This window comes from Phalacrocorax aristotelis, chromosome 3, assembly GCF_949628215.1.
Source record: "Phalacrocorax aristotelis chromosome 3, bGulAri2.1, whole genome shotgun sequence".
Taxonomy (NCBI): Eukaryota; Metazoa; Chordata; class Aves; order Suliformes; family Phalacrocoracidae; genus Phalacrocorax; species Phalacrocorax aristotelis.
The window spans coordinates 114,422,273-114,449,444 of NC_134278.1; the positions used below are offsets into that span (position 1 = coordinate 114,422,273).

At 34.7% G+C, this 27,172-nt stretch overlaps 1 protein-coding gene across 1 annotated transcript in view; it reads right to left on the reverse strand.

The window, feature by feature from the left end:
• Positions 1 to 27,172, reverse strand: part of DNAH8 (dynein axonemal heavy chain 8) — a 138,688-nt gene that overhangs the window by 32,112 nt on the left and 79,404 nt on the right. Inside the window, exons 53-71 of the mRNA XM_075089890.1 lie at positions 25,510 to 25,723; positions 24,830 to 24,939; positions 24,116 to 24,279; positions 20,004 to 20,196; positions 19,467 to 19,589; positions 17,640 to 17,770; positions 17,193 to 17,346; positions 16,560 to 16,724; positions 15,767 to 15,993; positions 15,270 to 15,388; positions 11,438 to 11,541; positions 9,667 to 9,843; positions 8,137 to 8,304; positions 6,706 to 6,918; positions 5,542 to 5,679; positions 5,079 to 5,206; positions 3,811 to 3,982; positions 2,856 to 3,011; positions 570 to 725 (exon numbers count right to left, since the gene is read on the reverse strand). Coding sequence (XP_074945991.1) covers positions 570 to 725; positions 2,856 to 3,011; positions 3,811 to 3,982; positions 5,079 to 5,206; positions 5,542 to 5,679; positions 6,706 to 6,918; positions 8,137 to 8,304; positions 9,667 to 9,843; positions 11,438 to 11,541; positions 15,270 to 15,388; positions 15,767 to 15,993; positions 16,560 to 16,724; positions 17,193 to 17,346; positions 17,640 to 17,770; positions 19,467 to 19,589; positions 20,004 to 20,196; positions 24,116 to 24,279; positions 24,830 to 24,939; positions 25,510 to 25,723 — 3,012 coding nt within the window. The remainder of the gene's footprint in view (positions 1 to 569; positions 726 to 2,855; positions 3,012 to 3,810; positions 3,983 to 5,078; positions 5,207 to 5,541; positions 5,680 to 6,705; positions 6,919 to 8,136; positions 8,305 to 9,666; positions 9,844 to 11,437; positions 11,542 to 15,269; positions 15,389 to 15,766; positions 15,994 to 16,559; positions 16,725 to 17,192; positions 17,347 to 17,639; positions 17,771 to 19,466; positions 19,590 to 20,003; positions 20,197 to 24,115; positions 24,280 to 24,829; positions 24,940 to 25,509; positions 25,724 to 27,172) is intronic.

Genomic DNA, 27,172 nt, shown 5'->3' on the forward strand with positions numbered 1-27,172 from the left:
GTCATTTTATTGCAGGGTGTTTGAAGGGGCATTGTTTTTAAAATTTGGAAGCAATTTTTTTTATCTAATGAAGGTCAGAAAAACTCATAATTTTTCAAGGTTGGGAATATACTTAATATTATTAATAAAACCTCCTGCTTTTTGGATTGTTCCATCAGAAAGCAGATCTATTCCAGATTAAAGATTTTGCAGTTGCTACAATCGGTGGTCCACACTAGGAAGAGATAGACCTTTTCAATTCTGTTAATTCTTTTAAAGGGTGTAAAATGAAATTGCTTGAGAAATCAATAGAAACTATTGTAAGCATGCAACAGGATAAACATAACTGGTTCCGGTCAGTTTGGAATCTTTAGTAGTAACTTCAGTAGTTAAACTCAAATTTTAGACTCATGAACTTACTACTCAGCTGAGGCTCTGCCTCCTGTGTTTTATTAGTTCAGTTTGATTCTTCACACTACCCAGCTGAATACAAAGTTTACCTGATTCAGCATCTGTTTGGAATAAAAGAGTAAAATATAGTTCATCACAAAGCTAACTACTTATTCCAGGTCTTTTGTTTTACTACTAACCTTAAAAGAAGTTCCAGATTTAATGAAATTCTTTTCTAATATATTATCAAGGACTGGATCCAGCTCTTCACCTATATCTTCAATCAGGAGTGATCGTCCCAGTGAAAGACTATCTTCTAGGTGTGTACGGAAATACTTGTCATTCAAAGTTGTTACCTCAAAAAGTAAATTATAAATTGATATAAGGACAAAAACATTTATTCAAAGTCATACATGAAAACTGCAGATCTAACTATGAAAGTTTTTCATTGGTTTTGCTAGTTGCATTTTACAGAAAGTAATAAATGTTGACCATGCAGCAATTTATGCAGAAATACTTCTTGTGTCTACAATGAATAGTACCATAAAAAGGTGAATGAAAAGATTGGCTGTAATGGAATCTGCAAAACTTCATTATGAGAGTAATAATGTACCAAGTAAAACTGGTATACCTTATTGAAGATGTTACACATATTTTTGAAACCACAGATGCCTAATTTCTAATTTTCTATTCTATGTCCTGAGGACTAGGTTTTCTAATCTTAGCTTTTCTTTCTGGAAACCTGAATTCAGTCTAACAGATGAATTGCTGTTACAATATTATGAACTCAGATTTTTGAATTATTATGAAATGGCATTCATAATATATGAAATCATTAAAAGACATGAATAAATAAATAAAACACTACTTTTGCATTGCTTTGTTGATTTTGACTTTCAAAAAGTTCTCATATTATTTTCAAGATTTTCTCTACAGGTATGAAATAGGACCATTCTTCTAGAAAACAGCTTTGTAGAAAAGGACCTTAGGGTCCTGGTGGACAGCAACTCAAACATAAGCCAGCAATCTGCCTTTGCAGCAAAGGCCAAAAGTGTTGAGGAAGGTGATCCTTCCTCTCTGCTCAGTACTGGAGACACATATCTGGAGTCCTCTGTCTAGTTCTGGGCTCCCCAGTATAAGAGAGACACTGAAGTAAATCCAGCAAAAGACTGCTAAGGTTATTAAGGGATTGGAGCATTTGACATATAAGGAAAGCTGAGAGAGCTGGGATTATCTAGCCTCAATAATGTTCACAAGGGTATTTACCTATGTATATAAATATTTTGTGGGTGAGAATGAAGAATAGGGAGACAGACTCCTCTTAGTGGCACACAGTAACAGAATAAGATGCAATGGGCACAAGTTGAAGTATAGGTAATTCCATTTAAACACAAGGAAAAAAAAAAAACAAAATCTAAATCTTCATTGTGAGGGTAATTGAACACTAAAACAGGTTGCCCAGAGACGTGGTGAACTTTCCATCCTTGGAGGTATTCGAAACCTGACTGGGGACAGTCCTGGACAACCTGCTTTAGTAGACCCTGCTCTGAGCAAGGAGGCTGGATTAGAATATCTTCGGAGATCACTTCCAACATCAACTCTTCTGTGGTTCTGACAACTTGCTTTATTAACGATAAAATGATATGCAAGAACTTCACATTCACTTCACTTCAAAACTTAAAACCCTCAAAATCTAGAGATCCTCAAATCCTGAAAATTTACTGAGATTCAAGAGGACATGTGAGGTTTTGCAACATTCAGGTTAAGGGTTTTAAAATGCAGGTTCATCTTCCTATGCTACTTCACTTGTGAAAAATTCATTTGTGATGCAAACTACAGGTGACACATGAATGTTTTTGTATTATATTTCACGTGCAGACATTTAACCCTATGGCTTAAGCTATAAAAGAGCTATTAAAATTGCAGTAGCATTAGGATAGACAGATTTGTCTTGGGTTTGGTTTCAACTGGTTGTCCTCAATTTATTTTTGTAGCAGTAACTTCATGTACGAATTCCATCTCGGGTTGTAAAAAAATTCTGGACTGCATCAGTTTAAGTGCTTTGCTTATGTTTTCAAAGCTGTAAATTAGCCTGCCTTTGACTGTAATCTTACTAAAATTGCCCAGTTTACTCTCATTTAATAATTTCATATTATACTCTTTTGCTATACTTTTCACCACTTTCTCTGTATAGGGAACATACTCACCAATTTTGAATACAAGGCTACCTCCTTCTCTTTCATACTTCTTGCTAAATTTCATACCAGTATTTACTTACTATATAATCTTTTCCAAGTCCTTGAATGGGATTTACAGCTCTTGCCAAGTTCCCTGCTGATGCATCTATATCATTGTCAGTCTCCATCAAGTTAAAGTTATCTCAGATATGTGTATATGAGAGTTACGCTGATTCAAATGCAGACAATAATGCAAAAATGCTTGATGGAATATAATGCAGCACATTTTTCCTTTAAAACACTGTTCACCTGTAACTCATTATCCTGTTCTTTCTTTTTAATCCATGACTTTCCTTGAGTTTGTGGATCTACCAAAAGGGGGTATCTAGTTGCCTTAGCAACAATAATACCATTCTGAATTGAGAAATCATCTCCAGGCAGTCCTTGAAGATTCCACTCACTAATCTGGAGAATTAAAAAAAAAAAAAAGTAGTAGTAGTTTGGAATAAAATCTCTCTGGAATCATCCTTCAACTGCAATTGTTCGAAGAAATAATGGGGACGTCAAGCCCAAGGGGATACATATCTGAACTGCTGAAAAGTGATTAATGCAGATGGAAAATATATTTCTAGGATTTTATTTTTATGGATGCTTTTAACTATATAGATTGATAAAAAATGTATTTTTAAAGTGTAAGAAAGTCAAAAGGCAACTTGGCAGCAAAAGTAAACATTGGGATCAATTAAGAGAAAACCAGGCTAAGAGAGCTTTTGGGGCTTAATATTTACTGAAGGAAACTTGAAGATTCTGGCATTGTCCTCTGTTTGGTTTCTCATACATTCACATTGAATGAAAAGACTTTATGCATTATTTTTTAAATGTTCTCTTTGATATAAAATTTATTTTTAAAACCAGACCCACATAATATTGACAGAACCAAAAGCAAACAACCAAACCACTGTTTTAGTAGATGTGTGATCCATAGCTGTGTTGATGGGTTCTCAAAATAAGTGCACTGTCTTACTGGCAATTGTCTAATTATATACTATAAACAGGTGACATACAACTTGTTAATCTATCTAAACACTGCTCAGTATTCAGGTGTTTAGTGGAAATTGCCAAGAACATTTGGAAACCACAGAACCATACTGCACAGCAATATTGGGGATTATCGTTCTGTTCTAAGCAAGGATAATGCTGGCTAACAGTCAAAGAGTATGTCAAATGAGATTAAAATGAAACCCACCAACCACCAAGAACTTACTGTTGGCGGATCCACCAACATAGAAATTAGGTTCAAGTTTTCAGAAAAGGGGATTTTATGGGCTGTCATCTCTGCTTCCCATAAATCTTTAAGCAAAAGCTTCCTGAATTTTTGATTAAAAGGTCCACAGTATGAAAGAAAACCTGTGCAGAGCAGCACATCTCCCACAAGTCTAGAAAAGGAACAAAATCATAATTAAAAGGTGATGTACAATTTCAACTTCGATTTCTATTGTTTTAGACAACCAGGTTTTGAAACATAAGAAGATTTCTGTTTCAATTAAAGGAGGGAACTGTTGCTTTTTGAGAAAAACAAATAGTTTCTTTGTGTTTCCAAAATATTTTTGTGGCAAAACTTAACGGTAGTATCGTATGACAACACTATCTTCACCCCTATAAAGTAATAAAGCCCTGATGACAACTATTCCTTCTTTTATAATTGAAGCAAGAAATCAGTTTATTTCTTAAAAATATGTCTGCAATACATTATTTATCAAAAGATACAAACTTAATTCTCTAAGAATGAGCAGACCTCTCCAGAAATGCCCAATTTTGCCATAGGAAATTTATGGAAACAGAAACATTCCACAGAAGCTGAGCCTAAGCTTTCAGGCTTTTTACTTTTAGCAACTATTTTGACAGGTTTCCCGTTTTCTAGACAGCTAGGATCTCTGGCTCCTAGGCTGCTCAACATTTTATCATTTGGTCAGAAACACAATGGGGACTCCCAAGTTTCCAGGTGTCTCAGAATAAGGCCTACTGTCCCACGTGTTTCAACACACAGACTATAGGAAAAGGGTTTACTGGCCAGTGTCTAGGCCTTCTTTTACTGAAATATGCCATAATTAATATCAAAAGGGATGCTTCTTTTCCTCTCCAGTATTAGGCTAGGAATCCTTCAATTTTCCTTCTCAGTGTCAGCCTTAGATCATCCTTACCTACTGCCAATTGCAGATATTGGACTGAGGTGCAGCGTTAGGGGGGCAGGAGAGGCAGCTGTAATACAGACACATAACTGCACTAGAAATAATCCCTTTGGAAACAAATTCCAAAATCAGAGGCATTGTTCTAAAGTGAAATGTGAGTACGCAGCACTCAGGTATTCACTTATGGGAGAAAAATTCAAATTTCAGGATAGTTCACTTCATTGTGTAACTATACTAAGATTTCCAGGAGGAAAATGAAGTACAACTTTTAAAGCTACTAAATTGCTTGCTAGCTCTTCAGTTTTTATGCATTAATTTTTTTTCCCTATGATGAATTTGATACCTGTTAATCTGAGATTTAAATTCTTTTCTTTGCTGAGTCCACCTAAGTTTCTCTCCACTCAGTCCATCTATAAGTGCAGAGGCTGCTTGCATCTTTCTTCTGCATGTTTCTGCATCATTCAGTAACTCCTAAAATTGAAAAAATGTCCTACTTAATTTAATCATAAAATGCAAATACCGAAAGAGTTATTTTATGTATTTTTTCATGCTCTTATACTCATTATTACTATTTTATTTCATTAAAACTCATTCTTGAGAGCTCTAAGTGCATCTATTGTCTAATATTTTCCTACTTACAGAAGGAAGGAAATATGAGAGAACAGAGATTTAAATTTCTTTCTTTTACACCTGAACCTCACCCATGTCGTTTAAGGGAGCAGACCGTACAGGCGTGTTTGTATCAATTCCTGATTATATTGCTGTATGCAAGCATTTTTCATAATACTAAAATACTTCTATCTCACCATTTTCTCCTTCATTGCTGCATCAAAGTTTGCCCGCACTTTATCCAGTTCAGCTTGCTTTTCATCTAATGCCTCCTGAGCTGTTGCTAATTCTGCATTAGCTATTTTCAGGTGGCCTTCCTGTTTTGCCAAGTTAGCCTGCAAAGAGAAGAAATATTAAGACAATAATCATACATTCATAATACGTATAACTTGAATGAATGTATGAATATGTACATTAAAATATTTTAATATACTTTGCTGAATTATTTTAAGTCTGCTTAGTTGGTAATCATGAGACAATAATACATCAAAATAACTTTTATATTAATAAAAATATAAATATTAAAATTAAATCTGAAAACTATGTCACATATATGCTGCAGATATTATTTTTCTGTTAAATAACAGTGGTTGTATCTCAAGGTCCTTACTATATCTTTTAAACTTTATTTCTTTTACAAAATTTACATTTAAAGAAGATGGTTACAGAAGTAAGGTTTCTGATCTGTACATATTGATTAGCCTAGAGGAAAAAAAATCACTCGATCTTCTTGTCTGATTATACGCTTTATTATTTCTTTTTTATTTGTATATTCTGCAACGATCAACAATCACAACAGCAGGAGATTGGTCCTTTATCAGCTAACAACATAGCTTTATAGCCACTCGAAAACCATGGTCCTAAAGCAGTGAATCTTCCCATTATGCTGAACACAGGAAATTCATTAGAGAATTTTTTTGAATCATCCACCTGCGTCACTGTTGCTTTTGTAAATAACACTTCTACCAGTGACAAAAAAAAGTGGAAAAAACTTAGCTGAAAATCTCTGTTTGCAAGACTCTTTAGAGATGGAATTAAGATCCTCTCCTGGTACAACTTTTTGAAAACAATTATAAAGTAATTATAACATAATAAAAACAAAGACTGAAAACAGCTTTCACTGTATGCAGTAAACCAGAGCACATATGTTTAATATAAGCTAATTTTTTGTTCTTTGTTCTGTCTAGAATCAAGACTAGCATATGGGGGGTTTCTGCTCGTATAATCCTTAGCCACTAAAGTCTCCAGGCAATTATGTCTGAATAAAGTTATCTAAATATATTTTAAAACCCTATGACCATTAAAGTAAATGAAATTAAATTACATGAAAAGCAAACACAAAACAAGAGATGATATATTACCTTGAGAGGTAAGACGTCTCTGTTAACACCATAAAATACCGCCATGGCTTGTGTCCAAGAGAGGAGTCCTGCCACGTTACCACACACCTTTTTACCATGCTCCATTGTATAGTCTTCCATGTCAAAGTAAGGCTGGAGTAATTCTACTGTCTCTTCATTGATTGAATCCTTAGGAAACTGCTGTAGACTCTGCAAGAACGGGCCACTCATAAGCTGCAAAAAAACAACACCGGATATTTACAAACTATTTACACATTTTACATTCAAAAGCTTGTTCATAGATGAGCATGTTTTAAAAAATTTCCTAAAATTCTTCTGCAAAAAGAGGTCATTTATAGTTAATATTATAAGTGTGCTATTCAGTTGTAACTCCTCCCACACGCCTTCAATTAAAGTTTTAAGCAGTTACACTCTAATAACTAGTCTTGAAAGTTATTGATACACCTTCCATCTTCCATGTTCCTGTGTTGCCATTTAAAAGGCATTTCAGAAGCAGCATTTCATTAAAAAATTGAACCAAAACAAAGCTTCAGAGATACATTTGTAACTTACCTAAAGGATGCCAAAAAGCTGCTTATGCATTTGTGAAATGTGATCTAAATTATTCTGGAAAGGGAAATCATTAGTCTTAACTCTTTTCTAACAAATGTTAAACATGTTAACACTGCATGCAATAACTGCTTGTCCCATTTCGTTATGTCAGTGGGAAATAAAAAGTTTTGATGACTTCTTAATTCCTGGAAAAGCTTAAATAAAAACCAAAAGCTCAAATAAAAAGCAAAAGCTCTATTGATATCCAAAATACATAAGTTTTCTTCATTTGAATTACAAAAAAAAATGAGGCAGTGATATTGGCAAATTAATACACTAATAGGTGTAGAACAGAATTTAAAGAACGCCAGGGGAAGGCATGGAAATAAAAGAGTATCCTGAGAGAAGGTCAAAGTCCAGAAGCAAGAAATGTCTGTCTGACCAAGGAATTTGGGCCAGGAGTATTGAAATGCAGTATGGGAAAACCTACTATCTCATAGTCTGTCGAATAATGTTTCAAAAAATCAAGGAACCTGGGAGGATCAGAAAAGACTGTTTAAATGTGAACCAACAGTTCCGAAAGAGGGGTTTTCCAGAATGTCCTTAATCTCATGTATGGTTAACATTATAGGCATGATTTATTTATTTGCCATTAGGTCATATACCAGGAACAGGACAAGGAAAATCTAAAGCTCCTTCTGCAAAAGTATCTAAGCAATTCACCTACTACTTGCTACCAATTAAACTTTATCTATATACTATGCCTAAGTTAAATCCATATGTTTGCATTTTTGCTAAATTCTGTCCTGTTTTCAGTAAAAAGCATCATGTGATAAATTCTCTGACATGCAAATTGCTATTTCTGACATTTAAGAGACATTATTTGAAAACTCTACTTACTTTTAATGATTCTCCCCATGATGGCTTGCAGCAGGGCTTTTCTGGATCCAAGGTAACTGGATCTACTCGCTTTTGGAATAGTAGCAGACAACAGTCCATGACCCTCATAATGAGGTGGGGAGGTTTTGCAAGTTTTCTAACAGTAGCAATATCAACTGGTTTGATGGTCTATTTGAAGAAAAATGTAACAGAATCATGCATCAATACCATCATTCTATTTTCCCATTCAATATATTGATTTTAATGTTTATCATACTTTTCTCTGAGGCAAGTTTGCACTGAATACATATAAAAATAGTGAGAAACTGGGCTTACTTTAATAAATTTCACAGTTTCATGAAACTTTAATCATTTTAATGAATATATATTAGACAAGAATATTTTCCAATGCTAAAGACATCACTCAAGAATCAAATTTAAATACATGGAACAGCAGTATTAATTTGTCAGTCTAAGTCACTGAAGAAAAGTATATTGTAAAATTGCATAGGACTCAATTAAAAACAGTTTCCTTGGTAAAACAGTATTTTGGATTTTTAAGAGTTAAGTGTCGTCACTTCTTCTGAGATGGATTTGGTTATTTTTTTTCATGTCTAAGTTATTATAGGTATGAGATGTTGCTTTTTTACTTCATTTTCTAGTAGCATTACTGACACTTTGCTTAGTTCAGTAACTAATACAAAAATAATAAATGATTGCAAGCTTCAAAACTCATATCAATTTGAGTCTACAAAATACATGCATGCCACTACCTGTCTAGGAGGAGTAGTTACAGACACATTATAGAAACCACAGGACAATGTATAAGCCCACATATTTTACAAGTGAATTTTGGGACCACTTTAGGAAGTTTCATTTATCTCATTATCTGAATGTCAGCGTAGAGCACGGAATGCTCTTTTTCTGGTTTTTTTTTTTTTTCCCACTCAGTATTTTTTGTAATGTAAATTCTGGTAACTGGATTGGACGACCTTAAAAATATGATGTATCATTTCTGATTCCAGAAAGTTCTTTAATTTTTAATTGTTCTGAGCAGAATAATGAAATGATGTTGCGCAGCAATGCCTACAGTTTCTCAACTGTGACTCTGATCGCCCTGAATCCCCTTTGCTTCCTCTTTCTCTCCAAATTAAAGGGGCTTTTTTATGAAGGAAAAGTCAGCCTTTTATTCCTCTTAAAAGAAAGACACAGATAGTTAAGTCTGAAGAAAAACCATTCTTTTAGCACAAGAAGTATTCTCCTGAATTCAGAATAACAGATATTCTAAAGGAATCTGTAACTTTCTGAAAGATTTACACCTCCATAATGGTCAAGTATTAGGGTGGAAGCATAACAAATGTTATAAAATAATCTCTATGTGTTTAAAGCAAAATGTGAGCTCCATAAATATTCATGAGAGACATGACCACCAACTGTGAAGAGCTGGTGACAGCAGTCAAAACTAAGTGACAACTGTATGTTGGTGGCTCTAGCCTTTCTTTCACAGGTGACTCAGTACTAAACTAATAAAAATGTAATAATTTTATTCACATTCAGTGCAGCTTCTGCTTCTTCTAATGCTGGTTTAGCTGCCTCCAGTTTACTCTCTGCTTTCACTTTTTCTAAGTCAATTTCATCTACAATTTTTTGTGCTTTATCTTTGACACCTTGGACTTCATTTTTTACTTTAGCTGCAGCTTCAGCACTTTCTGTGACTTCTGCTAGTACCTGGAATTGATAATAAACACATAAAATGTATAAACCAAAATGGTGGAACAAATGATTAAGTTACCAGACACAAGAAAAAAGAGATATGTAAAGGCTATTATACAGAAAAATATAAAGCTAACCCTAACTATATATGCCATTATATAATAATGGAATAAAAATAAATACAATTTACAGAATTCCCACAAAGAAATATCGTATGAGTCTCTCAGAAGGAGCTGGATAGTACAAAAGGAATTATTTTTATAATGGATAGAATACCTTTCATTGGCTTTTAAAGCCAGTTTTTTATCCTATGATGGATTTTTATCCTATCTGAACCTACATTTTTTCAATACAATAAGTATTTGCTTTCTTCACTATGATTCTACAGATAAAAATAAAAATAATATACGTAATAAAACTAATGGAAGATGGCAAACCATCTGCACCAACGGTCAGCCTCTTTCAGTCTAAAAAGACTCACTTTTAATTAGTCTATTCAAAGAACTGCCCCATGTGAATTCACAGAATGAAGTTACCCATTTGTGTCAGGTTCTTCAGTACATGTTTTTAATTCTCTTCTGCATGTGTGACATACAGTTAGTGTCAGAATGGTTTTTGACCAGTGTCAGCTATAGGGTCAAGGCTATTCTCTTTTCTATAGGACTCAGTACTAAAGGAAAGAAAGAAATACATAGAACATGAACAATACTACACGTAGTTTAAATAAAAGTCTGGTCTTTTATTATTTGTCCATGTCCATATGCCTTCTACTTATGATGACTCATAAGTAGTGCTCTGTTGAAAAAGTTGACAATTGAGAGGCTATGTGAATGATTGCCAGAGAGCTATTTCAAAATGTATATCAGATATAAATATCAAAGTGAACTCTACCAGCATATCTGTTGACTCCTGAAATGTGAGAACTGTAATTTCATCCCTTTCCGCCATAATTTTCTCTCTTATGAGATAAAAGGCCTTGAAGAATGCTAGCAGTCCTTTAACCATCATTGGCCAAAAGTTTGCTCTGCAGTGCATATTAAATATGCACCATCATAGCATTATGGTATCTTTCAGAAAACATATTAATACATTCCCTAACATCCTTCCCAGAGAGTCATTCTGGAAACTAGATTTCTGTGATTCTACCAGACCACCAATCACATGAACACACAGACATCTTGCTAATGTAAAAGACAAAATATGAAAATGAATGGTGATTAACTTTTTTCAAAGCAGTTTTGAAATAGTAAAGCCCCATTATCATCTGTTAACTACTTATCTGCAAATAAGTACACATAAAACCTCAGACTTAATAAACATCAATCACACACTAAAAAAAACATGAAACAAAAAATGAAACCTGATGCTTATAGGAGTGGGTAAGAAATGGGAGGAGAACAAGAAAGGCACTCAACCTCTGTTGCAGTCACGTTCAGAGGCAAATGCTGAATCAACATGCTACAGAGAGAGGAGTGAAACCTCATTTTAAACCATAATGCACATTTTTTGGCACGTACAAATTATAAGAAAATTCTGCAATAGCACTTTACCCCACTATATATCCTGGTGCTATCTGCTACCTTTTGCTATTTAACACTCAAGTACTTACTTTATCTGCCTTAACAGATGCCAAAGCCAGTTCCTTCTCCTTAACAGCCAGCTCCTGAGAGAGTTTAGCAACAGATTCACTGGCCTCCATCAGCTTAGAGAGACCTATTAAGGAAAAGAAAAAATTCAGAAAAATGAGAACTTTTTTTTTTTGCTGTTAGATAATACAATCTAGCTCTAGATCCCAAATGCCATGTACCTTCTGCTCTCATTTACATTTGTGTAAATGAAAGAAAGTGGGTGTAAGCAGTCATACTGTCACAATTGTCCTTACTATTCACTTTTCATGGATAATTTCACAAGGTGCAAAATGATTATAAACAAGCTTGATTCTTCAAAAGAGAAATCCATACTTCTAGTTCGTTATAGCTGTAAACAGTACCTAAAAGTGTATAGCTGGGATATTACCTGCAATAAAATCTATCCTTACTCTCATTATATAGAGTATTATATATTATATAGATTAAAAAAAAAAAGGGTGTGTGTGTGTATGTCAAGGATACGGTTTGTCATAAAGATCACAGGACAAACAGAAAATCAGACTGATACTGCATTTGTAGCACTGCATGAGGAAATTACATAAATATTGGGATCCATAACTGCCTTCCAATAGGGAGTTCTTTCTAAAAAGAAGTGGGAAGAAGTGGAGTCACCAAAAATGGACCCAAAGGCCACAGCAAGATCACAATCTCCAGCTCCTGCACATCGACACTACTCTCTCTTGTCCTTGGTGACAGAGTGCAGAAAAGCACATAAAACATCTGCACCCACCTAGCTTAGGGCCATTCTTATCATAGCTCTTACATGTGCCAAAGCATCCATCCATAGAGGCCATTCAGCCTTACACTAACAGTTGCCCAGAAAGAGGTGAGTTTGCTCCTTCTGTAAGTATTATACATTTAGTGTTTCCTGTGCATTCATGCACTCTTTTTTTCTCTCCTCTCTTGCTCATAGTTTTGAGCACAGAGTTTTGGCTATTCCTGAGCTCGACATTACATGCTGAAAGTTCAAAGGTATATTCACTGAAAGACACTGACTGGGAGACAAGAGAGATGTTTTAGAATGTTTCCTTTTCCCAGACTTACGCTACTTCCTAAAATATTCTGACAGATAGAGGTACATACACACTAACTTTCTACCCCCACCTCTGACAGTAATTTCCAAAATGGCTGTTACTTCACATCTCTTTAAATAAAAAAAGTTCTGAAAGAGAAGCTATGAAAGGGAAAGTGATATCGTTTGCTGCATTAGCTTTCCCTGCCACAATCCTAGAGTGAGAAGAAAGGAAGATGGACAAAGAATGGGAATACGCAGAGGAAGAATAATTGAAGAATTTCTGTTATAAACAAGAAAACTTTTAAGCTTCTTCAGGTCCCCTGCCTACTTCCAAACAAAAGGAACATTATAATAGTACCACACAATCAGAATGCTATTTTTCGTGCTTGTAATCATAAATGAATGCCTGATTTAGGCATTAGAAACAGGAATAGTATTTTTCAGAGGGATATGTAGAACTCTGTGTAAGAACCTTACTGATATCAGCTACAAATTATCTATAACAGGTTAAGAAGTCAGCATATATCTTGAACCTATAGAGAGCATCAAAGCAATCTTTATCTCTTGTCAATGTATTTTGTAACTTGTCTGAATAACGACTGCAGAAAAGCAGCGAATATAGAAAAATTACAAAAATTATTAAAATCTTTGTTAAGATACCAAACCACAGTACTCTTAGCACCTCAAGGATGTATTATCTGTCACTTTTAATTAGCAGGAGATCTACAAACAAGTTGCTCAGATGGATGACATGCCCACTTTGTCAAAGCAAAACTGAGGTGGTCTTGTAGAACCACAGTACTATATCAAAAGGCATCATCTACACATGTGGTGCTCTACCAAGGATTCCCCAGATGGAGTCTGAGAGAATACACAAGATATTAAGCATTCAGAAATAATTGTAATTGTCACTGGATCTAAGTTTTTTCCTCATCTTACAAGTCTTACAAGACTTTTTGTGCAAAGTGATAAAGCAGAAAAGAGACTTTCTAGCTTTCAAAATATGTTGCTTGTATAGATACTACAGTACTGACAAGCACACTTTCAGTGTGCCCATGCCAGGCACTTTTCTAGAAATCAGTATTGATCAAGGTATTTTGTGCAATTTTGCAGCTTTACAAGCATCTTGAATTGGCCCAGACATGATTACGTACAGGAAAAATATTTCAACAAGGAGATGAAAAGAGCAACATCATCTCAGCTGAGTTTAATAACATAAAATTTAAATCCCACATCAGGATAACCTCCTAACAAACTGCACCAACTTTCAAGGCTATTCTTTTTAACCTTCTAAATCTTTTTTACATTAAGTGATGAAAGACTAGGGATGAAAGGATGGCTGTGTGAGATGGTAGCTAAATAATTCATAACAAACTTTTTGAGAAAGTTCCTCAGGATGCAGTAAACAGTGGAGCATATTTGGAATCAGGGATGACCAACATTTTTGTTGTTTTGCAATACATCTTTTCTATGCAAGTGAAACTATTCAGAATATTTTCTAACTGGCATGAGTATTCACACAGAATCACAGGTGGGAAGGGTATTGCCCATACTCAGACATGATTTTCTGGTCATCAATGATACAAAGATGCTGCAGTAGAATATGCACATGTATATGGTCATTTTGTTTTGAAGACCATGTAAGGAAATAGTGATCATGTGAGAGGCTAGGAAAATGAATACATGAAATTTTCTTGACAGTGCTGGAGCTACTTAGGTTATTTCTTTCAAATTATTTTTGAAAATAGAAGAACCAGGGAAAGAATAAAAAAGAAAAACCACCCCACCCCACCCTCAGAAACCTTCAAGGTTCTCAGAGATTATCCTCATCTCAAGCAGGATTAATAATAAATTCTGATTTCTATAACTGGCAATGGATCTAAACAGGGAAATTTGCATAATGTGAAAATATTGAGGGTCACTTACCCCTTTACGGTCCACTCTAATTCAGCACATAGTTTGTAAATAAAATAAATATCTATATGTTATTTTATTCTTTTCTTTATGTGAAGTGTACCAGTTGCATTGTTAATCATTGTCTAAATGCTACATCCTTTTACCTTTGTATAGAAAATCTTGTCATGTAGAATTCTCTATTCTGTTAGACTGATATACAGTATCTTCTCCCATAAAGACCAATCAGTTGCCTTTGCAGTTTTACAAAAGCATGTCTAGATGCAAACCGGAGAAAACTGGAAATGTATTCTGAACCCATTAAATACTAATCTAATGCCAAATATTAGGTAATTGCAAACCGATATCCAAAATTAGAAGGACATTTAAATCATACTTCTCTGCATATCAGATGCCTAACTATAAATGACCACAAGTAACAGCTACTTATTCTACAGCAGAAATCTGAAATAAACTGTGAAGCACTCAGTCTGTACAGCAAGAATTTCCATAGATAAGTCCAGAAGTAAATTAATAACTGTGTTTAGAGCTACCTCTCTATACACCAGTAAATCAGATGCTTTCTTTGGCCATTTTCATGTTCTGCTTTCTATTACAAAAGCTAAATTGAAAATATTAAAGTTTATTATGATGCTGAGATGAATGATTAAGCTGGCAGCTTCTCTGAGGCATTTTTGTAAGAGAATAATTGTGAATTGGTGATAGCTGGAGTGCTTGGAAATGGTCCTCATACACTACCTGTTTTGAAATGTGATCCAACAGAACTGATTTTAAGTGATCACTGAATAAGTAGTCTAATATTAAAAAACACAGATCACTTGAGACCATACATGGAAATATATGTTTACCCCTATTTTGCTTACCAATTTGCATACGTTCAGCTTGTTCGTTAATACTCTCTAACTTTTCAGTATAAACTTCTTTGTAGCCATTGATGAAAGAGAGATAGGATTTAGGTGTTACATGAGTTCTTCTTCGATACCTAAAATATAGTATATTGTTACCATCAACTTAGTACATATTTATGATATATACAGCCATTTGATTACTTCCAACAAAACAGATAATCTCTAATCCAGTCAAAATCAAATTTCTTCATAATGTAAACCCTTATTTCCAATTACATTGTTTTTATCCACATAAGCAATGTTAATGATTGTTAAATAGTGGGAATGAAGATAATGAATCTGCAACGTAACAGTAATTACTTTTCATGGCCTTTGCATATACTGATACAGCAGATTTATTTTTGTATTAGCCTTAAAAGACACTTATTGATTCATATAACACAATGACTTCAAAAACCACTATCAGTAGCAGCAATTTTGAGATTAGTTATTGCATCTGGATAAAATATTACCTTTGGAAATAGTTCTCACAGCTGTCTGAAACTGTATCATGAAAGAGACCCATGGTTTCCACTACTTGTGTTTTAACTGAGGCAGAGCAGACCATATTAAATTCTGAAAGAAAGTAACTGGCTACAGCTACAAGAGCTTCCTTGGGCCATGGACTGAACCAATCCATGGTGCACCCTGATATGAGACCGGGAAATTTCAAAGAACGTGCACGGAACTTCTCACCCACCTAAAGAGAGTAACACTGTTAATTTACGGTATGATACTTAATTAGGTCAATCAAAATGCTTAATTCATAAACAGCTAGAGAGTCTTGCTAATTTTCTGCTTAGAACACCATACACAGATTTTTCTTCTATATAAGTGTTTTCCTAAATTTCCAACTTTCAATATTTTATTAAATCTGAAGAAAGAACTTAATGAAAAATATGTATCTTAATATTCTAAAATTTCAATTAGCTTATTTTAATTTCCTTTGAATTATTGTTTTCAATTAACAAGCAAGAATTTCACAAAGATACATTCACTGATTTGTAGTAGGAAAGAATATGCCAGGGAGAAAAAAAACAAAACTACTTTAACATGTAAAGAGTGATTTAAGTATTTTGTTTTTAAGTCCTGACAACTGTACTATTACTTTTATTATCTCAGCAATTATAACCAGATTTCAGTAATCCTTTTATATGTCTTCAAATCTCCTTAAAAATATAAAGCTTGAATAATCCTGTTTCTAGTTTCTAGAAAAAATAGTTTTCTAGTGGAAGGAAGGAAGACACATATGAAGAAAAAACTTACCGGAGAAAAGCAGAGGACAACATGCAAGTTCTTCCTTGCCCGAGTTATAAAATATTCATAAAGATTATCAAAGGTTGGAGGACACCGAGGTAGCTCTATTTTCATCACAGATACTAATCCTTGGGTGATTTCATCCAATTCATCCCGAGCAAATAAATTAGGAATCTTTTTATAAAATTAAAATTGATAAGAAAATAAATTGCATTAATGTAATTATTATAGAGTTTACAAATATTTGTCTGATTACACCTGTATCTCTCTCTCTCTGCATATATACAGTTTAGACAGATCAAAACCCAAATTTGTCCCTGACTTAGACTTCATGTAACTCCATTAAAAACTAGGAAGTTTAACGCAGGAAGAGTACAGATGTTGACTGGTCAGTGAATACTTATTTAATAAAGGCTACTGAAAATCCCATCACACCTCCTTATCTTTTGCTGGCTTACATTAAAATAGAGTATAGGAATTCCACACCAAGGTAACTCCTTACTTTAAAAGTTAGGATATTTTAGAGTTAATCATTATTGATTCTACAATATATTAGCAAAATAAACAGAAATAAACTAATGGGAACAAATTCTGCAGTTTCCTGCTTCTGAAGTACGTTGCCTGTCATGCTGAGACCCTTACCTCGCCTGAAGACAGCATATTATTAACATATTCCAAAAATGACTCCTCTTTTATTTCATTATCAGTGAAAATAAAAGTGATGCCTTGTCCTTCTACTCCAGCCGTTCTATACAACAATTTTAAATCATCTGACAGGTTGCTTATATTATAGGATCTAGGAGGAATAAAAACCATTACCTGCTAATTCAAAACAACTCAGAATACTGCTATTTTCAGAATACAATGTTTTAGAAATGACAGAGCAAACATCCTTTGTCAACACATGTATGTTGGCTCAGGAATAGCTAACACATGGTCCAGCTCAAACTTAATGCAACATTGCATACAAAGCAGATTTTTAAATAGTGACAAAATGAAGAAAAAAAGGCTATTAAAACATAAGGTTATGACTGTGTAAAGAGAAGGCAATAGTGTAAATTGAGTTTATATATTCCTTGCATTTCTTACCTGGTTAAAGTGATCTGAAACATTTTATAGCCAGCAATAAAGGAGGCCAACCTTGAAAGACTTTGTTTCCCAGAACCACCAACTCCCACAAGTAAAGCATTTCCATATGCTGTCCGAATTATCCGGGAAATCTATATAGGAAAAATGCAAGAAAAACTCATTTACAAATTTAAGTTAAAAGGTAACTTAGCAAAACTGAAGATCTGTTATACTCTACACTTTTTTCACTAGAGCACAGTGTAAAGATTATTAAAAGGATGCTTGCAGAAAATTTTTCCATTTAAAAAGAACACTTGTACATTCTTCAGGAATATTGTATAGCTAATGAAAAAGCTGCATGTGATACACAGGGTAGTTATAACTAGTTACATATAGATTTTAAATACATAAAGGGAGGCATTTTGAGCTCCATTTATGTTTAAAGAATCATCCTGAATGTGTTTAAAAATATCAGCAAAAAAACTGCAGCTAGAAGAATAAACATACTACATTCTTAATTTTAAGAGTCTGAAAGAATTCGTCACCTTTAAACTACCATTTAGTGTTATCTTCTATTTTATTTACCTTCAACATTTCCTTTCAGATAGTTTTCTTAACAAGTCTCCAGATACAAAGGCTGGATTACAAATTTACTGTTGCTTTTTCACACACCTTCTGTATATATATCACATCTTCCATGGTTTTATTATATGTTAATGCACTTTTACTTTTAAAATGCTACAGTTTGCTTTGCTCCTCATGAAAATTAGGTACAAAATGCAAAAGATTGGCATCTACATCAAGCCTTCGAATTCTATTAATTTTTTCCTTCAAAGAAATTTTGGTTTTATGCACAGTTCCCTCTGAGCCTATCCAGACAACTATATTAAGACAGAAGTCTAAATGTGAAATTATGAGGGCGGCTAAATTTTTTGCCACCACAGTGACAGCAGGGCCCCTTTCTACTACCTAACTCTATATCCCAGATATTCTGGTTAAAACTTGCCAATGGAAATGGAGTATTGGAGATTTCCAAGGTCTTCTGGACTTCACCTAGCATCACATGAACTGTATTTAAACATAAAATTATTTTCTTCTGTTTAAATGCAAAGCAAACAAAATTATTTACTTAACTTGAGGCCAGCTAGAGAAGAACCAAGCACCTCCTCCTGTTTTGGTTTCACTGTGGCTTCAGTAAACATGTCAAGTTAAAGTAATTCCTGAGATAACTAACACAACAACTTAAACCTGAGGCACAGTGCTTCAAACAAATCTCATGCTTAGCCTTGTTTTCCCCCACCATCCTGTGAATCAGATTCTGACGTCAGATTAATTCTTTCCTTATATCTTCCTTTCTGAATAGGGGTTCAACTGCGTGTAAACTGAGACTTTCCTCTACCCTAACACACTGATTCTACTGCATCCCTGATTTATATTTATTTTCATGTCTCTCATCCAATCAGATTCTACCGCATGTCGTTTTGGTCACCTGCCAGGTACAGATACCTCTGCAGTGTTCTCTGAATTCTTAATGATTAAAAATAATTCTATATACAAAATAAAAATGTGCCTCTTTATGACCTCACTTTTTCTGTCAAGGAAAGTCTACGCACCTCTGAATACACAGAAGCTTAAACAAATATATAAAATAAGGTATTTATTACAAAACATGCAAACAGGTAAAATAATTGTAGCTCTCTCCTAGTTCTAGAAAATGACTAGGCAAAGATGGCAAGCAAGTTTGGCGATAAGAGCAACTTTTCAGAATGTGCTCTCTAAGCATAGCTGTAGCAAATCAGGAACACTGTTGCAATAGTTAAACTAAGAAAAAAGTAACAAACCCCAAACCTTAATAAGATGTGTCATTGCATCCTTAAAAAACACCAGATCAAGAAATGATCCTCTAATACATTCATTGTATTGTCTCTGATACATTTGCAATTTTTCACAAAGAAATTCAAAGCTTGGAATCTGAAAAAAATAAAACATCAGTAACAATACTAGCACGGCCCTACAGAATTTAAAACTGCACTGACATTTTCACACAAAGTTGAGTTCACATATTGGCCACACACAATGAGATTATCCTGTTAATTCCCTGTAGTGATTGTAACTGTGTTTAAGCAGCAATTTTCTGCTAACAGTGGGGGAAAAAAGGAGCAAGGAGAATAGGAATGAATAAACTACATTTATATGGCATTATTAACGTTAACATCACTAAAATGATTTATTGCATGCTAACCAGAAAAATCTAGGTATATCTTCACAAAAAATATGGTAGATATTCAACAAAACTTTCTGCATTATATGAGTTCAGCAATATAACCTATTTAATAATTACAGGAAAACTTCAGTGCCTAGTATTTTAGGTGTAAAATTAAATACCTCCTCATAAATTTTTGGTGGTTCAAACACAAAATCTTCTGGTTCATCACCAGTTGGTTCAGGCATCTCCCGTAAAAAATCTGCAAAATACGGTTCAGCTTGAAGAACTTCTGTTAAGCTTGTATCCACATATTCCTCAATTGCTTTAGTAATAGTTTTATCAAACCAGGCTGTATCTTCATGAGTAATAAACCTAAAAATCATAGATGAGTACAATTTAACAAAAAACCCAACTGATTTCTAGTTATATAGGAAAAAAACCCAGATAATTAAATACATTTCAAAGAAAAATACATTTTAGGCAACGCATATTAGACAATAGTCACAGAAACAGATTAGGGAATATTCACAGAAATGAAATGCTTCCGTACTCTAAAGTATAATAGTCAATCACATAAAACATAAAACCAGAAACAACTTTACTTTCCAACTTTCACCTAGAACTAGGAAATGACAGACCATTTAATTTCTTGGATGAAAAAGGTTGAATTGTTACCCAAATAACCAGGGCTAAGTGACCCTTATCATCTTTCAACCTGCAGCAGAATAGCATAATTTATGTTATTAGAGTATGGCTTATGAAACTGGAGTGAGATAAGGAATAGCGAAAGGAAGATAGTATATGTCACTACAACCTGACTTGATGTTTAAACCCTCTTACACCAAAATGCATAATTAACAGATTGGGATATACACTCCGGGAATGGGGAGTAATGCAGGCTGAAATAAAACAAAGTCTGCAAACAAACACTAATTACTGCAATTCATTGTTAAACAACTGTACCTGATTCCATTGATAGGTTCAAGATGGTTTTAATACAGATCAAGATCTTTGACTACTGTGATTATCTGTGGCTGTGATAATCTAAGAAGCAATCAAGAATGATACTTAGTAGTAACTGGTAAACAGTTACCCCAGAAAAAGGGAATACCAACTGTGAATGTCAAACTACAGAAAAAAAAAAAAATTCATCTTTACTTCTTTTGCTTTTTAGTGATACAACTGAGAAGAAAATAGGACAAATATGAAAAGGCTGTACACGCTGCTCTGAGTTTTCAAATAAAAGAAAGAGTACTAAAGAACTGTGGTATAGAGACAGCCTAAATATACATTATATACTTCATTATTATTAAAGATTCTTAGCGATGGCATTGTAATACTAACCACTGTGGAATTTAAAAGCGGCATGGAAGAATATGTTGTATGACTGCACCCTCTCCCTCTCTCTAATATATCACACATGTGCACAAATACATATCTCCATGTATTTTTAAATTCCCCACAAAAAGTTTAAAAAATTAATAACATTTCAGTAAATGTCAGTGATATTGCTCCTAACTTTAAAGCAGAAAATAATAACTCAAAGCTGCACAACACTTCTGCATCAGTGGGTATGATCCTATTTTCAATTTGAAATTAAACATTTTCCCCCTTTTTATATCAACAGCATTTTATTGCACATATAAATACATATACATAAATTTCAGGTAATTTGTATACTTGTATGATATTTGGTAGTTCAGGCACTTAGAAATATCAGCAATGTTATAGACTTCATACTGGATTTACACTGAGTAGGCTGTCTCAGATTATAGAGAAATAACTATTAAAGTCAGCAGAAAACTCTGGCCTTCATTTTTATATTCTTGACAATTGATAGATATGATTTCCTTTTACATTTCCTGCATGCATTTTCTGAACTCAGTATATGTATTTAAGGAGAGAGGAGAAAGTGAGCAGGATCTTCAAATGAGAGTTCTCCTCAGGTACTGGAACTGGTCATAATAGGAATCTTACTTCATGGTTCTCAAATCAAGTTTGTTAATGCACTTTCCTGGGGAAAATGAGAAGGCATCTGCCAGCTGATTCAGAGCTCCCATGGAAGAAATGAGGGATTCTAAAAGATACAGGTAGAGATGGTAAACAAATCTGGTTGACAATGCTCTGTGTTTTGTTTGGAACTGTTTCTAACATTAACTTGGAGGACAGTTGTTTCATCCACCAGTTTTGGCAATGTGTACTTCATCTCTAAGTTTTATAGATATATATCTTGTTTTGTTTCTGTTTCAACATGCTAAATTCCACATACCAATGCATACTTAGGAGGATTTCACTTTGTCCCTTCTATCTTCCACAGAGGTGGAATGCCTAATAATTCTTTTATAGCTTTGCTCTTTGCTTTCTTTTGACAAGTTACTAGAATAATAATATCAATTAAGCCTGATTGTGCTTGAATACAATGCAATAATTAGAAATACTAATTCAGTTTGTTGACGACACAAAACTGGGAGATGCTGCTGACACTCTCAAGGGCAGAGAGGCCCTGCACAGAGATCTAGACAAACTAGACAGCTGGGCAATCACCAACCATATGAAGTTTAACAAGGGCAAGTGCTGGATTTTACACCTGGGGCACAGTAACCCAGGATGTACATACACACTGCGGAACGAGAGGCTGGAGAGCAGCTCTGCAGAGAGGGATCTGGGGGTTCTGGTTGACACCAAGTTGAACATGAGCCAACAGTGTGCCTTGGCAGCCAAGTCCTGGGGTGCATCAAGCACTGCATTGCAGCCCGTCGAGGGAGCTGATTGTCCCGTTTTACTCTGCAATGGTGTGGCCTCACCTCGAGTGCTGTGTGCAGTTTTGGGCACCACAGTCCATTAAGGATATGAAGCTACTGGAGAGTGTCCAGAGGAGGGCCATGAAGTTGGTGAAAGGTTTAGAGGAGAAACCGTAGGAGGAGCAGCTAAAGTCACTTGGTTTGTTCAGCCTAGAGAAGAGGAGACTGAGGGCAGACCTCATCGTGGTCTGCAGCTTCCTCAGAAGGGGAGGAGAAGGGGCAGGTGCTGATCCCTTCTCTCTGGAGACCAATGACAGGACCCGAGGGAACGGCAGGGAGATGTGCCGGGAGAGGTTTAGGTTGGATATTAGGAGAAGGTTCTTCAGCCGGAGGGTGGTGGAGCACTGGAACAGGCTCGCGAGGGAGGTAGTCACAGCACCAAACCTGACAATATTCAAGAAGCATTTGAACAATGCCCTCAGAGATCTGGTGTGAGTTGTCCTGAGCAGGGAGAGGAGTTGGACTTGATGATCCTTGCAGGTCCCTTTCAATGGAGGACATTCTATGATTCAATGAATTACGTATACATCTTGCCTCATACCATGCCAAATCATCTGTACCAAACCACATCTTAAAATAGATAAATTCCATTTTAGACTTCTGCAACTACATTGAATATTGAAGAAATTCTGGTCAAGGTAGGTAACTCCTAAGCACTCGCCAGTTCAAGGCCTTTAGGTCTAATTAAAAGCAAAAGCAATATAATATGCCCTTTTGTGTCCATGGTAAAACAGTTTTCATTCCTTTCACTTTGTGATAGCTTCATTAAGTAAATGAAGTTTAATAAAATACACATACATATTTTAAGAGTCAATGTTTAACTTCAGTGCTTTAACTATAAAGCATTAATTTTATAAAAATTATGAAGACCCTTCCTTAGGCCATCAGAATAAGAAATAACTATATGCACTAAAATCCACAGTAGTGGTGGGTACATGACAAGTTTTTACCAGCAGCTACAGTACTACACCTGGAATTTCACAAGAAATTGAAATAATGTAAACACAAAAATATTACTGGATCTTTAACACATATAGCTCATAACTGTACCTGTTTCATGAATATTTTAAAGGAGATTTAGAGGAGATAGGCCATATTTTAATCATAGGCATGTGAGACTTTTTCCTGTGATATCAAAGCAATTTTAAATTATTCTCTGTGTATAAATTTAGGAGACCATACAATTCTCATTTTTAGAGAGGAACTGGCTGAGTGTAGCCAAAGATAAGTCCAAAAAAATGTAGGTTAGAACACAGAATATGTATATATTTTTGGAGTTTTCCATCCAGTTACTGGTCTGACCTATCAGTATGTAGCATGACATCTTTTTGGGAAAATACCCCAATGCAGACTGCATATAAAAAAAAAGGCAAAGTTTTTCATATTGTCCTAATAAGGTTTATCATATTAAGAAATTTTACAGATGTATGAGGATAAATTAAGTAAATGGCTAAACCTACAGTAAATATAAAATGCTATAGTTATTCTACCTGTCAGCAACTACTCTGGTACATTCATGTTTAAAAAGTGTTAGAAGAACAGTGCTGTTGTTGCATTCTTCTGCCTTTATAGTTAACATTCCTTGCCAAATTCTAGAAAGGTCTCGAAGGTTGAAGATATAGTGGAATTTAGATGGTGTAGGCAGCATCTTTGTCTAAAGAAAAATATTGTTAATATTCAAAATCAGTAACAATTAGAAGGAATCCAGAATAATATAAATTATACATTTATAATTAATAACACAAAATATAAAATAAAAAACCTACTACATTTCACAGATAATACTGTGGGCAAACTCTTTCTAAGAAGTCATGAAAAATACCTCATCTGTTTGGAAGCAGGATCTATGACTAAATGTAAAAACCCAACTCTGATAACATGCAATTATTTCATATGTTGCTCTGAACTTTATTAATTAAAAACTAAAATTTATGAGTTTCACTCCCTGTTGCTTAGCTATAGAGATTAAAGCTTTGGGTAACACGAATAAAACTATAGGAATTAATGGACTGATATTTCCATTCATCTGTCTTGTGTACTGCAATCTCATATTTTCCAGATTGTATCTCCAAAACTTTTTTTAGCCCATCTTTCTACTGTTTTTTTCTTGTTATGGATATGTTTTTAGGGAATATGTACCTAAATTACACTAATAGGCACTCTGTTCAGACTGATTGTGATAAAACTTCCCCTGTAATTTATACCTTTGTCCACTGCCACAATATTCTGCCCGTTGAGACCAATTTTTTCACCATATCACATACTTCAGGGTTGAATTGCCTACATGAATGAAAGTATCCGCAGCCAATAATACCTGAAAAGATAAAATGAAATATACAATTAATTTCAAGTTGTAGGATATAATAAGGTAGGTTGTGAGCAAGACATATGCATACTTATTTAAAAAATTAACTTGCTCTTAAATTACAGATAAAATAATTTTGTTTTTCTTGCCCATGGCTTTGCTGAACAGGTGTAGAAACAACTGGCAGTAACTGCTGGCTTTTAACAATATACCATACTGACAAAGTTAACAGAATTGAGAACTTTAGCAAGAGAGGGCATTTCAGACAGTGCAGAGGTAGAATGGTAGCCTACATAGCGATAGGAGAATGGTAACCTACATAGTGATAGGAGAGCTCATATTCTTGCAGGAAATGCCATTACTTTCTCATTAATTATTTCGCTTGTCCAAAATTAGAAAGACAAGCATTTAAAGGGGCTAATTTCTCTTCCATGGCACAAATTTTGCTGTAATATGGCTTCAGTTGTTTCACTGGAAGTACTCTGAATTTGCATGATGAAAGTGGGAAAGAGAACATACTTCCATACATTTTAAGTAAATTATGAAAAAAAATTATACTAAAACAAGAGAAAGAACTACCAAAAATTTTGTCTATGGATGCATTGGATGGCAATGTACAATTGAATACACAAAATTGTCTTTTCAAACGCTGGGGAATATCATTACGGCCTCCTCCAGGATGTATCATTGCTGCTATGAATTGTACATCCACAATTGTAGTGAAGTCTCCAGGTTTATCCAAGCTGTACATTCCTTTCATTTCCATCATCTGACGAACAATTTCATTTGTTACCTGTAAGTTTATATAACTTGTACAAATTAGAAATTCAAACAAGAAAAAAAGAAAATATACCCTGATAATTTAATTTCTTCTTGTAACTCTACCACTAATCCCTAGAGAGAGGTTTTCACTTGAATCTCAACTCAGATTAAACTATCTTCCTTAGTCATATGGGAGATCTTGGTTTACGTTATTTTAAACTGCAGGAAAATTCTTTCAGAGCTGTACTACCATATAGTATCAACAAAATGTACTTGCATTCTTTTTGACTCAATAAAGTTAAGGCAAAGAACTGGAAGAAAAAGATCCATATTTTGCTTCTGGACATTCAGCTGCAGATGTTCAAACTATGTTTTTCCATTCTCCCTTTGGCCTCCTTTGAAGCAAAACAACTAATTCTTTTTTGAAACAGGAAACTGTTCATTCTGAAAAGGTTATTCACTCCACATCCCACTCTACAGCACCTGTATGGACCAAGGGGCACCACGGTTTGCCCCCATAGCAACTACTCCAAAGATATTCAGCAAGCCTTATGTGGTCACATACCCTAACAAAGCCACATGATATGCAGCAGGGCACCAATCACAAACCATCATGCTACTAAAATATTCCAACAATGTCTTGGGACCGTAACGGAAGACCTAGTGGAGGTTCTTCCATAATGGAGATCTTTCCTATTACTGAACACTGCCTGGGATTGTGAAGGTTTTTCCTCAAACACAACCACCCATGTTCTAGACTATGGTCAAGCAGTTCAGTGTTGTAGGTTATTTAAGGCTATTTTCAACTTTTTTAAAAAAGTAAAGTTCTTTTAAATGAGAGCAAATGATGCAAACCAAAGAACTGATATATATCAGCATTTAGGTAGAAGGCCAGTTCAACTTCAGAGATACTAAAAACACATGCTTGGCTTGCTTTTTGAAAAAAAAAAAACAAAACCAAAACTTTCTGAAGTGAAGAACTATTTAGTCTACATAGACCCACTTATATCCATACTGCCATTTAAATATGCGCCCAAGCCCACTCTCATGATCAGACCTACTACCCACACTGCTAACAAACCAGCTCAATGCTATGAGCTGCCTTAACCCAAACTGTGAGCCTCACAGAAACCAGAGCACCTGAGCATTCAAAAGTGCACAGACACCCCAAGTTTCTAATTTGTTATTTACTCTGAGCAAACTGGAAAAAAGTAATGGTAAGAATACTTGGTCTTTATGTTGGAAGAGACATTCCAGAAGACCTAGCATGCTGGGCTGGAAATACTTCAGACCTACTATGGGAAGGAACTGTGAGTCACTTGTGCCTGATTTTGGGTCTGTATGGGCATATCAATGTTACATACCCAAGTTGTAGATGGGCTGATCAAAAGGCAAAAATCTTTAATGGTGTTTGCAAGCCAATCTGTTACCCTTGGATTTGGACACAGCCTTTATTACTTTATCCAAGGTATCACAGTTC